Raw genomic sequence first — 16,273 nt, forward strand, 5'->3', positions numbered from 1 at the left:
AGCCTGTTGCACATTAGCATCACACACTCCCCTCCTCCCTGAGCACTGGCACAGCCACACAGAATGAGCACTGCAGGCACAAACCCAGCCAGCCCCCAGCCTGCCTCCTTCCCAGGGTTGGCCAGTGTGTGATGGGGCCCCTCACCACCCACATTCTCTGTGGCCTAGGCTGAACGGTGGCTGCTCTGTCCAGGGTGAGGGACATCTGAAAGCGAGTCCTCCTGGAGGGGTGTGTCCCCAATATGGCCTGTGCATAAGCAGTGCTGCCTGCTCACCTATGTCTGTGGATGGACAGGAGGCGGCAGTGGGAATCCAGCTGTCTCAGTAGCAGTTTCTACTAGAACGAGCTCAGCTGATGATGCCAGGCCTCATCTGATCTCCACAGACACCCACACTTCTGCTCCCATTGCTGACAGTCACATCGCAACAGCAACAGGTAAGTACTGTGGCAATGTGAGGCATAATCTCTAACGATGCCAGGCACAATGCCCTCCATGTTAGCTACCTTACTGCAATGCCCTGCAAATTTCACCCTGAGCTACCTAGGATCCCATGGAGAAACAGGAGGAGGCTCTTGTGCTCACCTGTTGAGTGCTGCACTCTTGATACAGGGATCCAACATCCCTGGACTGACTCACCTGGAATGAAGGCACCTCCCCGTCTCCCGGTGACACCATCTGCCAGGGGGCAGGGACACTGGCATTGAGCGAGAATCTGTAGATGGCTGGCCTTCCCTTGCTTCTGGACTTGGAGATATACACAGTCCCCTGAAGATCTGAAGAAAACAAGAGAGCATGAGGGCTAGTGCTACTTCTCAATCAGCAAATCCTACAGACATGGGCAGCAGCAAAAGGAGGGTTCTTGCAGTCTCCTCTGGGGCAGCAGGCACAGCCTCTGCCTTCTAGCAGCACAGCACACCTTTCAAAGGTCTTCACAAATATATCCTGAGCAGCAGTAATTCCTCGTGGCTTACTGATTTATGTCATTTCAGGACCTGTCCCAATAACTCTTTTATCCTCAAAATCCCCTGCAAAGCAGGCTGAATTTACTCTCCTCATGGCCTGCCAACAGGCTTGTGACACAGGACTGGCATGCAAAAGCTCTGAGCTCCTAGCCCTGTACTCAGGCCAGGCAGACCAGAGGGATGTTGTCACGAGATTGTTTTGCCACATGGGTTATAGGACCATGTCCTAGAGAACAGTAGGCATTCAGGGAAAGGGGGATTGTACCGATGCCCCTTACATCCAGCACCAAGCTAGGGCTCAGCAGGGCAGAGTCTGAAGAGAATTATTCCCCATCAGCTATTCAGAGATCATATGATTTAGTTTTTACTTGAAAGGATCCTTTGGCCCTGGACCCAAGTGTGGTCAGAGTCATTATGCCCCACTTACCTTGCTGCCCTGTATCACTTATGCTCCCTTTGCTTCCCCAAGTTGACCCTGAGCCCCTCTTCCTTTTTTCCAAGGATGTTCGGATGTTGTTCTGCAAACTGTGGGGCTTTTCCTGAAACAAACCTGTCCCACAAGGTTAGTCAGGGAGGAAAGAGTGAATGGCATGACAAGAGACCTACCAGCCCTGCACACACCGTGGACTCTGCTATTGAACACCAAACCCTAAGCAGGGAACGCAGAGCCACAGACCCCCAGTTGGTGACCAGCACTTATGAGTAAAAGTAGCCAGTTTTCACGGACTACAAAGGAATTGCTCCAGCAGAAACTCTTGGCAGTTAGTTCCTGGCTAAAGCAGGAAATACTTTTCAAAATACTCCACTCCTACAGGCCACTCAACCATCCCACTCCCAATGTGCGCCTCCCTTCAGCAGGGTCCATCCAATGTCCAATGAGATACTTGAACATTGTAGGCCTCTACCTCACGTTTCAGCTCCTCCAGCCCAGGGCTTAGGCCAGGCTGCACCCACTGTGGTCTGGGGACCAGCACTCTCACCTGAGCAGGTAATGCAGGAGATGCCTTCAGCACTCAGGTTGTATTTCAGGTCTAGCAGCACCTGGATGTTAGTGTCTGGCCGGAACAAGACTGGAGCACGGCTAGCTGGATGGAGGCGGCTAGCAAAGAATATGGACAGGAGCAAAACAAGGAGAAAGAGCCCTGCAACAAGAAACCCAGGTAAGTGTGTGGGACCCTACATGCATCTTACACTTAGGACATACTCAGACAGCAAGGGTGTGGCAGAAAAATGGTATTTTCAACAGGAAAAAGGAACAGCCCCTAAAGCGCGCTGGCAGCTGGGCTTTCTTGTAATGAGCCCCATGCCTGGATAACCCCATCAGGACTTGCCATTTCAGATCTGAGTGAAAGGCCAGTGATGGAAAAGTCTCAGAGTTCCTCATGCAGTTCCCTTAGGGACTGACTGTTCTGGGGACACTCTTTCACTGAGTTAGAAGCCAGCTATTATGTCCCTTTTCTCAATCTCTTGTCGCTAATAATCAAGGCTTGGGGACTGACTGAGATGCTGTCAAACCCCTAAAACCCATGCAGATGGAATAGCCCCCTCCTTCCTTACCCACAATCACCCATCTGCTCTTCACTGCAGACCACAGCACCCAGTGTTCCAGCAGCTCCTGCAGATGAGTTATCAAGTGACCCCGGTTGCTCTTCTCTGCAGGGAGCTGCAGATTTTCTGGCATCACAGATACCAAGGGGACATCCCCCATTTCCAGGGAGACTAGAAAGAGAGAGAAATCAAAGGGAGCCTCAGTGCTCAGTGTCATGAGTGTGTCTCCTAGCTTTCTGCTCTCCTTTACAAAAGCTTCTGCAAGGTGCTGTACAACTCACTCAAGCTAAGGAGATGGAGTAAGACCCAGGCAGAGGCAGTGACTTGCTCAGGATGTCAAAGGAAGCATCTTTCTCATGTCACTGTCACATGACAGCTACACTTCTAAATCCATAGTTCAGTCCAAAGCCTATGCTTCAGGCTATTCTTCCTCTGCCAGATCCCAATAACATTGTCCATATGGTCACAGGGACACTGCACGCTTCTTGGGCCAAGCAAAATTTGTCCCTGTCCCACTAAGTATGTCTTGCAGCTAGTTACACACAGCTGACTGCCTCCTGACTGCAGCCTGGCTCCTATCTGATCTCTTTACTCCAGCTCAGGGATGCCTAGGGAACTGCCCTCTTCTCCATGGGCGAGAAGTGGGAACTTGCTGTACTGGGATCAAAGTGTGCCTGGCATGCTGTACAGCTGACCCACAAACCATGCTTGGTCACCAACTGGAACAAGCTGCTTTGCTTCTTCACAAGTTACCTGATGCCCAGGGGCCCGTGAAGAAAAGCATCCTGCTGTTTATTCCGCTCAAGGGAAGGGAAGGCGTTATTTCCGTACATTACCACTGCATGTGGCTCTGGCATCCTAAGGAGACAGCTCTTGCAGCACAGTGCCAAAGCTTAGCTGCCTGCCTATGAAAGGCAGCTCAGAGCCTGCTCTGCAGGGAGGGGGTCTGCACACTGCTGTGGGATTGATGGGCTCTCAGCCATTGATCCATTTGCCTCCAGTTCCAGTTTGCTGCTAGGCCTGAAGGCTACTCACTGCCCAGACCACTCCCGTTGTGGGTTTTTAAAGAAAGAGATCCCAGCAAGTTTTAAAAGCCAACTACAACAGTGCATGTTCCCATAAGCACCCTTATCTTTGATCAGGGCTAGAAGGATTATCTCCTGCTAACAAGAGATAGAGAATTTCTGGGCTCTTTTTCTAGATGCTCATGTGGTCTCAGCCAAGTCATTGCCCCCTTCTTGCCTTGACAGAGGACATGCTCTGAGGTGGTGCTGCAGAATAACAAAGTGTTCTTTCGCCTGCTTCCCAAATGCAGCGCTCTGAATGGCAGGGAAGAGGTGAAAACTCTTTACTCATAGGTGAGCTGTCCTGGTGCTATTGATTAGATGTTTCATGGCTACATCCATGTCACAATCAGTGATCCCAGCCAGAAAGTACAATCCACATTAGACCCAAGAGGATTAGCAAAGCAGTCAGACAGCATGTATTGACACCCACTGAAGATCTCAAAGCAACTTACAACCATTAATGAGTTCAGACTCCTACAACCTCCTGTGACAGCACCATCTCCAGCTTAAAAGTAGGGAAACTGAGGCATGGACCAGTGGCAGGGACAGGAAGAAATGCAGGATGAACAGGGCAGTGTGATCCCCCTGAAGGCACTACACAGCAGGCACATACCAGGCTCCTCCTCCACACTGAGCAGTGGGATGTCATCATCGAGATAGGGAAGTGTCTCTCTGCCTGCTCTGGAGGCGGCCTCCGAGGCAACGAAGAGATCTTCAGCCAGGTGCAAGGCACTCTTTTTGGTGCACTTCTGACTACAGCTGGATTGGAGCAGGGAAGGAGACAAAGGCATGAGTTTTAAGCCACATACCCTGCAAAGAATTGCCAGTGTGCTCCTTCAGTGACAAGGAGAGCAGCAACAGCCTGCTCCAATTACTTGGAAAGGCAACAGGCAGTGCCATAAGCAATTGCCATTGCTAAGTGCTGAGAGGTCAGGGGCTGAGCTGCTACGGCAAAGCAATAGCAGGCTGGGCTGGACAGACAGAGCAGGGTTGAGCCATGAACACTGGGCGCTGAGTGACAGAAGTTTCAGCAGTTCGTCTCCCTGCTAATGAATTAAATCAGGCCAGGTCATCTGCACTACTAAAGAGCAGGGGAAAGGGAAAATGCGCTGACTTTCAAATACAAATCTGCCGGCACTGCTTGTGCTCACGGGCAGGAGCAATGTTGATCTGTCTGCCTTGCAGGGCCTGTGTCTTCACAGCTTGAGGATTTAGCTGTGCAGTAAGTGCTCCGAGGACACGAATGGCTCCAATACTCCATGGGATTCAAGGAAGAGGTATGACTGGCAGTGCAGAGTCTGGCTGCTGGGAGGCACCTGTGTGTACACCAGGGGGAATGAGACCGGGACATGGCCCTTCCATTTTGCTCCAATCTGGAATGGCAGAAGTTAAATTTCCCTTCTGTTAGAGACTAACAGGGAAAGGCAAAGCCAAACTGCCTGAGGGGGATGAGGATAACTAAGAGGATAGGGCAGGGATTTGCACGCTACCTTGGCCATGAGTTCCACAACAACTTCCCACCCACACAAGAAGGCTCCAGGGCTCACCTGGTTTGGCAGGAGCTCTCTAGTGGGGACACATAAAGGGTCCATATTCCAAGAGCAGCTGGCATGGTGAAGAGCACAGCTACCCAGCAGCATGACACAATCAGCGACATGAAGAGTCCAAAGTCATGCACGGCTGGGATCTACATGAAAGAGAAGATGGAGTTGGGATCAAATGGGGCAGGAGACCTTAAGAGACATCAGGCCAGAAAGAGATATCTGGGGGAACCTGAGAATACCACGTGCTGACCTCAGTCATGGTACTCAGCAAGCCTGGCAGGTACAGAGCTGAGCTGATCAGTGGCACAGGAAATACTGCCTTGGATGCTGATACAGGGAGACCGTTCACTGCCTTGGGGCAGGCAGGGGACAGCCCTCTAGGGCAAGCAAGTCTGACATGCCCCTGTGCTGGAGAAGAGGGCAGAAAGAGGGTGCTGGCAGCTTCCCTCTCTATTAGGGCCTCTGGCAGAAACAGAAAGCCCCAAATCCAAAGCTGCAGTGTACCTGAGAGAAGATGTTGGCAGCATATGCTGCAGCCGTGGTCAGGGAAGTGAAGAAGGTGGCCTTTCCTGCTGTCTGGACAGTATGGATCATGCGCAGGCGCAGGTCCTTGAGGTGGGTGGCTTGGCGGTAGGTGTTGACGAAAACAAAGACATCATCAACCCCTGGGAAAAGAGCGGGGAGATTTTGATACTTTGCTCACAGCACGGACACATGCTAAAAATCTAATTTCCTCTCAACACCTGACCTGCAAATACGTCACTTACAGGTAATGGAGGGAAAGGGCTTGAAAATTCAGTCTGCATTTGCCACCATCACCTTTCTCTCTCCTGCAGGCAGGAGTTTGGCAAGGCAGCACAGGTAGGTTTTGAGTAAGGATGTGCTTACCAATCCCCACAATGACAAAGGCAGCCACACCATTGAGTATACCCAGGTACTGGATCCCAAATACGACGTGGTACAGGAACAGAGCCACCAGGCAGCTTAGCCCAATACTGGCAATGCCAAAGAACGACAGGAACACTATAGGAGGAAAGGAACATGGAAAAAATAGTACTGCTGGCCACCCCCTAGAAGAACAGACACCTCCCACCTGCCTTGTCAGAATACTGGTTCCCAGCAGTGTGTTGGTGACAGAGAATAGCTCAGGGCTGCAAGAGTACTGCTTGCAGACTCCTTCCCATGAGGCCCATCCATGAAATTACATCAGCTTTACACCAGCGTTAGTAAAATGGGAATATGCATCTTATTCCTGTTCTGCTCTGAGCCTTCCCCCCATCCTGCCCACAAATGTCTGCTCTGGAGAATCGGACTTGCATGACCTTCTGCATGCTACTGTGCCACAAAGTTGGGCTGGTGTCAGGGCATCAGAGCCTCTCCTGGGGTTTGCACACACACAGGGAGTCATAGCATATTTGGCTTTGTGTGAGAGCAGGGCAGTCGTGACTGCAGCCTACCTGAGCAGGAGGTAAGGATGTAGACCAAGACAGCTATGCAGCTACTGCTGATGAAGGCCAGCAACATGTCATTGTTGAAAGTCCTCCTCACTTCATAGTCAAACAAATCTGTCCCTCCGTACAGCACCTGGACTTTGCTAGGGTGGGAAGATATGAAGGAAAGAAGAAGAGTAGGCAGAGTTGAGTGTAAAAGGAGCGGAGCCAGGGGATTTAACAAAGCAGGGGATTTAACAAAGCACAATGTCTCCCCCAGAGCCAAAGGAGGTCACTGCTCTGATAAACTTGGCAGTTCTCTGAGGAAACAGCTCAAGAGCAGTGAGAGCAGGTTGAACAAGGTTGCTGCTGGAGGTGAAGTTCACACAAGAAGGGAGAAGAATAAAAGAGCGAGTCTAATATTTTTAAAATTCCTCCAGTGCATGGTGGGTCTTTGGCACTAATAGACTTCTTGCTGTCAGCAAACAGCTCCTGAAACCTCCAAAGCCAATTCCATCTGGAATCCTAATCATTGCTTATTATATTAAGCACAAAGGTAATAACCAGCAGATGCAGGCAGAGTGAGAGCTTATCAGAAACCATATGATTTACCAGCTTCTTCTTCTGGAAGCAGGCTCTGAGCGGAAGTAATCCAAGATAATTTAACCAGGAGTACAATAACATTACACCATAGGAGGCTATCAGGAATCCAAGCTTCAGAACTGAGCCTTGGTTCCAATTCCCTTTCGGCTTCCCATAAGTGCAACCCACTCCGCCAGTCCATTGCTGAGAACGCTCTGTGGCTGCCTGCTTTCAGGGCTGACAAGGGCTGGCTGCATTTCACTCTACTTTTGAAGATCAGTATCCCTTCGTTCTGGGAGCTATTGAGATTCAGAGCAGTAGAGAGCTGGAGACTGAGAAGGTACGCTGACACTGGGACTCACTGCCTTCCCTCAGCTGTCTGGATACCGCACTACTCTTTCAGTCCTTTTAGCTCTATTTTACCATCTCCTCCTCTCAAGCACTGAGCAAAGCTCTATTTAACCAAAGTCCTACAGACCTGGTGGTGAAAAAAGCCTGCATTTCCTGAAACTTATCCGCCCCTGAAACTCCCCTCTCCATCTCTCTGTAAAAAGAGCAAACACTTCTGGAAGGAATTACACTGGCATGAGTAAAAGCAGAATTGGATCCACAGGCTGTTGCCTTGAGTAAGGACCATTTCAAACGCTGCATCAGACCAGCTGGGGCCAAATTCGGACCAGGAAGGCAGAGAAGCAGCTCTGTTGGAGCCAGTGGAATTGGACTTGTGAGATGGAAGCAAATAGATCCAATGCCAGACAGGGGCTGAGTGGAAAAGCAAGCCCTGGCTTCAATCTTTGGCTCCCTTTCATTGTCTCTATTGATGTCTCTGGCATGTTGCTGCAATAGGAAGTGGCATTAAAGGGAAGCATATGAGTGGTTTTCTGCCATATGCTCCCCACCCTCACTCACAGCACTGTGCCTGAGCCTAGCTTCAAAGGAGATGCTTTTTCTCCTTTGTCTGGAGCATTATGCCATGGCCACTGTTCAAGACTGACCAGCAGTCTGAGCTGGCATGCCAAGCCTTCTGTGCCTTCCAGGTGAGACTGAATGCTGCAGGGCTATCAGAACGGAGCAGGCATGTCTGCCACGCATAAACCTTAAGACAGAGCTTTTACACCCTGAAGGGCCTATTCCATCCACTCTTTTAGTGCAACAGAAAGCATCACCCTTCCAACCTCTGCCTTTCCCTGCTCTCACCCACTTCCAGCAAGGCACCTGTCCTGTCTGCACAGACCCTCACCTTGTGGATTGCTTGGCCAACATGGCCACGTAGGTGATGACAAAGTTCTGGAACTTGCGGCGCTGCTCCTCCCAGCGGTCCTCCACCGAGTAGTAGTTTGGCAGTGGTGCCCCAAAGAGGATTTCGCTCCGCAGCAGGGAGCTTTTCTTGTTCTCGGCAGACAAGCCCTCATCCACGTACCAGTAGAATTCAGGGTGGGTCATGGCCAGCTCCAGGGACCCTGCGGGAGAAAGCAATGCCACTTTTGTTAGGTCCTGCTTAGTTGACTTAGCAAGACACAGGGTCTAGTCTGACAAAGGGAAACTGGGAGTGATTCTGTCTTTCATCAGTCATGCCAACTGCTGCTGCCTTACAGAGAGCAAGGAGGGCTGGGGAAAGCTGGATTGCAGAGCCTCATGTTCCACTTCTGCTTTGTGACTGCTTGCAATGTTGCCTACATGCAGTACCCCGTCAGGGACACATCTTCCACCCAACTGATCTGACCCACAGTTCCCCCAAGCAGCAATGCACACAACATCCCCATCAATATTCCCACTGCTGGATGCACTTCGTTCTAGTACATTGGGCCGATGTTCACTCCAACACACTGGGAAGCACAAGAGCTTAAACAACACCCACGGAAGATGAGGAGTCCTGGATTTGCTGTGACCTGGTACCTCTGCCACCTGATAGTGTGAGGGATGCAGAGATGGAGGCACTTAGCTAGTTCCGAGTAAGAGACACTGCCTGTCTACCCCCAAAATGCAAGCTCCCTTGAGTTCGTACCAGAAAGACCCAGAAACTATGCTCTTTCCTGTTTTGGCAGCAGAACTGTTACTCACACTGGAGCAGATGGAGTTAATTCTTTGCCTGCTCCCTGTATGGCTCCTGGACAGCTGCAGCCTGCGCTTGGGAGACAGATGGAGGCTTCATCCCACAGCCACATCACACCCACAGACTCCTCATGATTCACCTCTTTTTCACCATCCAGAGCCTCTGCTCTACTAGAGGGGCATAGTACAGGGTATGGAGCTGAGAGGAGGAGGCAGGGCCTTCCTCCTCCTCTCCTTATAGAAGCCTTTCCAGCTGGTGACTCACAAGCTGCCTTTCAAGCTCCAGAGCAGTCCACAGACCTCTTTCATCTGCTCCACAGTGCAGGGAAGTTCATCCCTATTGTCTGTCCAAGACCTGACATTCCTCTGGCTACCCACAGTCTTTCACAGGGGACAAGGGTCAGTAGAAGGCATCTGTACAATGCAGGACTCCCCCACATTTGTACCTCTTGCTTGACTGTTGGGGCCTGTGTGACCCATGACTGGGGTTGCAACGGCTTTGCTGAAAGGGCAGAAGAGTGGCCCTAGCGCAGAAAAGACTATTCTTCAAGGCACAACATGGCAGGATCTTCCTCTCTGCACAAGGCAGTCACCCCTCTTACCTGCACATGAGTAAGATGCATGCCTTAAACACGCCAGCCCTTGCCCCCAGCCCTCAGCTCACCTTGGATGTCAGCAAGGTCTTGTCCCATGCCATCATAGTAAATTTTCCCTCCTCTTTCAGTGGGGAAGAAGTAGGTCATGAGGGAGCTGGGAGGGGAGCAATAGGAATACGAGCCCAGGGGCAGGTCCTTCAAGACCTCGTGGGGCTTCCAGCAGAACTCCCGGAAGCGAGGGTGGTCCATGATCTTGCGCTCGACCTCGTGGATGGTAACCAGGCGCTCAGTGGTGAAGATGTTGTTTTCAGAGTCCCCCCGAGCCAGAAAAATGAGCTCGATGCGCCAGTGGGCATGTGTCTGTGTGTTGGCGCTGATGTAAGTGCTGGAGTAGTCCCAGCGTGGGGCACCCCTCTCAACTCGGGAGGTCCAGTTTCCTGGGTTCAGGTGGGCATGGGGCTTGGTGGAGCTCGTCCTGCCCTCTGGAGTGCTGCGCTTGACTCGAGCGCTGACCCCGAGATGGGAAGCATTGAGGTGAAGCTGCCGGAGCTGCTCAAAGATGAGCCTCTGCAGGGTTTCAGAGGTGAAGTCAGCCAGGTCCCGGCGATTCCTCCCCCATGACCCAAACTGGGACTTGAGGGCCAAGGCAAGTGCATCAAAGCACTGAGAGGACTCATGGTTGCGGATCTCAAAAGCATTGTAGGAGATGTCAATATCCAGGGCTGGGTAGTGGAGGAACATGACAACAGCAAGCACAGCGGGGATGGCACAGCCCAGGAAAAGGATTAAGCCAGCGCAGTACGGGTTGGTAAATACCCAGCCAACAATATTCCAGAAGCCAGACACTGGCAGCGTGGCACGCAGGGGCTTGACTCTGCATGGGCTTTTCCCACACAACAGAGGACCCTCCCGCTTCTTCCGGGAGCTGAGGGCTACCTCTTCGTCTTCCTCATCTAGCCAGGCATCCTGTAACAAGGGGTCATCCTCTGTGTCCATGTCCAGCACCTGCACAAAGAGGTAGAAAAAAAGCAGTCAGCAAGGCCCAGCACTGGGTGTCACCAGGCACAGCCATGAATCCACAGCAGTTGCCAAAGGATCTCAGCAGCAAAGCTGGGGAAGGAGGCATACTCCAGCTCTCCAAGCCCTGTGCCCTCAGCAGCAAAGCATGACTCCTTTCAAGCCCTACAGATTTGCTACAGCCACTGAAAGAACAGGCTCACCATGGGGTATTCCACACCCTGCCTGGCAGAGGAACCAGAAAGGGGAGAAGTTCAAACTACAGTCCCAGAGCTCAGTGCTCTGGCAGAAGAGGGCTCTGCAAGGCTCCAGGAACACCAGGCATGGAGATGGCAGGGGATTCACAGTATGCTGTTCAGACTGCAGCAGCAGGAACATTTAATTAGCTAACCTGGTTCTTGCGTCCACGAACAGTTCACGCTTCCAGATGAAAAACGCAAGGGGCCTTATCCTCCTCTCAGTAAAACTGACAATAGATTTTCCCCCAGCTCTTTATAGCTGTACTCATCTTTTGCACAAAGTGTGCATGTGCATGCACATGCAGAAGCACATGCACCCATGCCTGCAGACAAACACGTATGCACGTACTTGCCCATACTGATCCCCACAGATGCCCCACTGTAACCCTGCTCTAGTTCCTGAAGGACTATCCACCACCAGCACGGGAAGGGAAAGGGCTGAACACCCCTGCGGAATATTGTTTATGGAGTGAGTTTTCCTGGTTCCTATGGAAAAAACAGGAAGCAAAAGCAGTCACTGCTCCCATGGAATGACAAGGAGGAAACTCTCCCTGATCAGCCCACACTTGGGCAGGAAAGAAAGAAAAAGAGACTCCCTGGGAGGTGCTCTCCTTTGCAGGGGGCTGCCAGCACACACAGGTTCTCAGACTTTCCCATGTGCCCCTGCTGGGTGTCGCCTGGAAGCCCCTCAAGCCAGGAAGCCAGAGGTGGTGGTCCCCAAGAGCAAAGCCCAGAAAGCCCAGACCCTACAAGTGTCACTCCCTTTCCCGGCTCCCAGCAGCAAAGCCTGCAGCCCCCCCTCACTGAATGAATGAACAGATTCAGTTCCTTGCTTGACCCCGAGAGTTGCAAGCAATTCGCACACAGGCCAGAAGCAATTTACGAGCTGTGCTCCTAACCAGTGTTTCTGTTTTAACAGGACTGCTATCAGCAAGAAGATGAATTGCCAGCACCCCTTAACTCTAGATCCTCAGAAGACCTGGGAGCTACCCGAACTTGGACCAAGAGGAAAAGCAATGGGGCAGAAACGCTCCCTGGCAGAAAAGGGATGTGCACAGGAGCAAGGGTCACAGCAATCTCCCTGGCTCTGGTCAGCCTGGGTGATGCCTGCGGCTTTGCTCACAGGGAGTTCATGGGAGCTACAGCAGCTCCCATGGGATTCACTCTGCTCTGGATAGCATCTGTGCTGGCAGGCTGGGCAAACACTCCCAGTGCTGCAGAGCCTGCGGACAACAGGGAACCTCTGAGCTCCAGCCCCACTGCTCCTGCGCACACTAAGGAAAACACAAATGTTGATCAGTGGCTTTAATCTGCAACTGACATTGTCTCAAAACATCTCGCCCTTCCTGCCAGTGTGAGAGCAGGGACCCTCCCACCCCCTCGCTGTGGGTGGGTTCCTGCAGCTCAATCACCCGCCTCAGCCAGGCTGCAGAGAGCTGTGCAGGAGGGGACGGGTAAGCCTGGGCTGAATCCTCCTCCTGCTCTGCAATCTCACAGTCCAAAACCAGATGGGCACCGCCATGGCAGATGGCCACAGTCCCTCTTCTGTCAGACCTCCACATCCTCAGGAGGCTAGGAAATAGGGTGAGGAGAGGGCGGCTCACAAAACTCCGCTGTGTTGTTTCCCCCTTCACATGTAGGCTGTTAGACAGCAAGAACAAAGCAAAGGGAGGGTCTTTTCAAGTCTCTGGACAGGGTAGTAGAAATCTAGCTGGTTTTAGTATCCATTAAGATTTCTTTAATATTCAGGATACATAATTCTAAACAGCCAGGGAGCGTCTGAAAGTTTCCCTGAACAGTCACGCGTTACTGCATGAGCCTTGGGCCCGGGGGCAAGGCCAAGAGCATACAAACAACACTGCCCAAGACAGCTACTGGCATGCAGGTGCTCCTCCGCCTCAACTTCATGGGCGTGCATACCCATGTGCTCTTCTGTTGTTGCTTACAGAGAGCCTTACTTGCATCTGGGTTAGCTCAGTTGGTTAGAGCATGGTGCTAATAACACCAAGTTCACAGGTTCAATCCCTGCTTACTGCAGGGGGGTTGGGCTCGATGATCTCTCAAGGTCCCTTCCAATCCAAAGCATTCTATGATTCTATGATCATGACAGGGCAGAGGCTTTCCCAAGTCCCTGAATCTGTATACAAATCCTCTCCCAGCTGCTCCTGACTGCAGTTTTGTCTTCTCTCCCACACTCTACACTCCCAAACTCTCCCCACAGAGCAGCCATAATCCCATCAATGCTGACAAAGCAGTGGAGGGCAACAACATCCTCCTCTGTGTCCAAAGCCTGCTGGCACACCAGCCCCCCCGAACACAGCACAGTGCCAGCCCCAGCTCACGACGCACCCCACACTGCTCGCCTTTGCAGACAGACATCCTCCGCACACGTAAGCCCTTGGCCAGCGTGTAACTCCCAGCCATCGCTGGGCTGACGAGTACTATCACCCTTCTGCCTCTAAGAGTCAACCAAGCTACAACTTCAGCTCATGTTAGATCGGTGCTGCATGAATGTAGGCGCAAACCTCACTCATCCCATCGGGGCCAGTTGGTGCGTACGTGCAGTTACCTCCACTCCACCCAGCTGCCCTTTCTCCCATTGGCCTGGGCTCTCCTTCAACAGAACGGAGTTACTGCAAGACCTGATCAAGCATATGCATTCTCTCTTTAGAAAGACAGGTAAAGAGCCATAATAATTTCCCATTTATTGAGCTACTGAGGAGAAGGAGAGAAAAGATTCTAATCCTGAAACAGAAGAGCCTGCACGTGACAAGAAAGGGAAATGAGACAGACTGAGATAGTAATAAGCCAGCAGAAAAAGGACAATACCATCTTCTTTTTTTAACCAAGAGCTAAATCCTCGACTCAAGGAAGGGATCAGACCTCAGGCATCTCCCTCTGGCTCCCCCATCCACTCACATGGTGACTGCAAAACCCGCCTTCTCACAGATGGGCACCCACAATGTATCAAGGCCAATGCATGCTACCCTCTAGCTACAGACTGGTACATACAAATTCTGATGCTGGTGTAGACCCCAGCACAGGAGATGCTGGAGAAGTCCCAAGGTCATACGCACTCACATGAAAACTGAGTCAGGGAAGGATCAAGATTTGGTCCAGGCAGAAGGGCAAGGGCAGGGAGGGAGGGGGGCACCTGGGCTGTGCTGTCCCCGATGGTGACAGCCTCCCTCTGCATGCGGGGTAAGCACGTGCAGGCATCCTGCCCTAGTTCCACCACAGCCCTGAACTCCCTTCAAAAGAGAGTTTACTACATGATTCGGCTGCAAAGCCAGGCACAGCTCACTTAGCATTGCCCTTGGGACTCGTCTGGCTTTACCGCCTTCGTCAGATCCTGCCTGCGTCAGGATGAAAGCTTATCCAACCCAAAACACAGCAAGCTGAATCGGCGGGGGACATAAACCCTGAAATCAGCCAGAACGGAAGTGAAATGCATTTTTTCTGCTCGAATTCTACTTGGGGGCTGGCCTGTTTTCCCTTCACCACTTCCTGTACTACCCAGGGACTCCCAGCATTGAAGCATGGCCCAGTTACTTTTTCAATTCCAGGATATGCACAGTGGACCTAATCCTGCAGCCCTAATCAAAGCTCTACCTCACTTCTGTGCAAGCTTAGCCTGCTCCAGGTTGGAATGAGCAGAGGATAAGAGCACTCCTAGGAGCCCTGGATCCGTTTCTTTGGAGAAGAGGCACTGATTCAGCCTGCTGAGGTAGGCATTCAGATTTCCTGGGCTTCCTTCTGCTCCTTCCAAAGCAAACAGGCTTCCTCCTGGTTCAAAACCAGTCAGGGCTCTGTAGGGTGGCAGAACCTCGTGTAAAGAAGGTTCCTGGCTCAGATTTAAGGCGCTGCTACAGGCATAGCTTCCGTTAAGTCAGAGAAAGGTAAAGGAAACTGGGTGAAGTATTTAGTAAATAAATACTTTAAGAGAAAACCTCCACCACCACCCCACGGCAGGTCTGCCTCACAAAATATCCTCTGCTTCCTGAGTTGAATGCTTGGCCACACAAAGCCACATCTTGCAGGAACCTACAACGCCACATTACAGACAGCCCTGATCCAGACTGCAAGCAAGAGCCACAGCTGCAGTCACCATGGGATGCCTCACGTCAGGGACCCCGTCCCACTGTCCTGATGCTCTCAGGTTTTTCCACCAGGAACATACAAACATCGAGTAGATGCGTGGTGAGAAGGGCCTAGGCTGCCACCACACACCAGTGAAGGACAGACCCTTAACCAGCTGCTTGAGCAAAAAGAGCTCCTCAAGCCTACCCACACAGCCTGCAGCAGCTCCTGCTTTCTGCACAGCCATGCAAAGGCACATGGTGTGAGCAGACTGTGCACACTGGACAGCCAGCTCACGGAGCAAGACTGGGGCAAAGCAAGGGGCAGGTGTCCCCAGGGTACCTGACATGGGGAAGATGGGGCGTATGGTGCCCCTTCCCTTCCCCACACTACCACGTAGGGATGAAGTTCAGCAGCAGGGTTGCACAGCTCTGCTGCATAGCTCTGCTCTGCAGAGCTGCCTACAGAGAGTGTGCTGTGAAGGGGGGACAATCTCAAACCTTTTGCCTAATGGCTGCATAAAAACCACAGAACCTGCATTCCTCTGGCAAAGCTGGGCCTGCACAGTTCATGTCCAGCTCACCCACCTCCTAGCCTGGCATTGGCACATGTTCATCTGTGCTGCCTTGTTCATTCAGCCAGCCAAGAAACACCTGGGAAAGGGGAAGGGGGGAGACGCAAGCGAGCTGCTGACTCAGCAGCACAGCTGAGCTTGGAGGGACCTCGTAGAAAACTAACTGAGCTGGAAACAGGGGTAGGAGAGGGATTCAAGAGGGGAAGGGAAGGAGGAGTCTGTAGTACAGTACATGAAAAAACCCTCCTCCCTTTGCATTCAGCCTTCAGACTGCCAGGCAGTTTCAGCATCCTCCCAGGATGAAGATCCTTCCTGATCTGAAGATGTGCATTCAGAAAATCCATCACAGTGGAGAGACTCACATCTTCCAACCCTGTGCTGGTACAAAGACACACAGCTTTATGGAATGTACCAATAATGCCAGGATCTAGCTGATGATCTCGTTTGCCTTTTCACAGCCACAGCAGCAGAGACACGATTAGGAGGAAGACAAGGAAGGTCTCCTTGCCAAGGCTATTTTTTTCAGTGCCAATGAGCACTTCTGTCTAGAGGAGCACAAAGGCTCTCTCACACCAGCTCT

The 16,273-nt window shown here is 51.8% G+C and overlaps 1 protein-coding gene across 1 annotated transcript in view; it reads right to left on the reverse strand.

Moving 5' to 3' along the window:
• The window catches only part of DISP3 (dispatched RND transporter family member 3), a 39,706-nt gene that overhangs the window by 6,826 nt on the left and 16,607 nt on the right, over positions 1-16,273 (reverse strand). Inside the window, exons 2-12 of the mRNA XM_075721544.1 lie at positions 9,852-10,788; positions 8,376-8,595; positions 6,581-6,717; positions 6,012-6,146; positions 5,628-5,788; positions 5,127-5,266; positions 4,193-4,338; positions 2,522-2,683; positions 1,945-2,106; positions 1,392-1,514; positions 639-775 (exon numbers count right to left, since the gene is read on the reverse strand). Of these exons, the coding sequence (XP_075577659.1) occupies positions 639-775; positions 1,392-1,514; positions 1,945-2,106; positions 2,522-2,683; positions 4,193-4,338; positions 5,127-5,266; positions 5,628-5,788; positions 6,012-6,146; positions 6,581-6,717; positions 8,376-8,595; positions 9,852-10,779 (2,451 nt within the window). The 5' untranslated portion in view covers positions 10,780-10,788. The remainder of the gene's footprint in view (positions 1-638; positions 776-1,391; positions 1,515-1,944; positions 2,107-2,521; positions 2,684-4,192; positions 4,339-5,126; positions 5,267-5,627; positions 5,789-6,011; positions 6,147-6,580; positions 6,718-8,375; positions 8,596-9,851; positions 10,789-16,273) is intronic.

Source organism: Pelecanus crispus, chromosome 15 (assembly GCF_030463565.1).
Source record: "Pelecanus crispus isolate bPelCri1 chromosome 15, bPelCri1.pri, whole genome shotgun sequence".
NCBI lineage: Eukaryota > Metazoa > Chordata > Aves > Pelecaniformes > Pelecanidae > Pelecanus > Pelecanus crispus.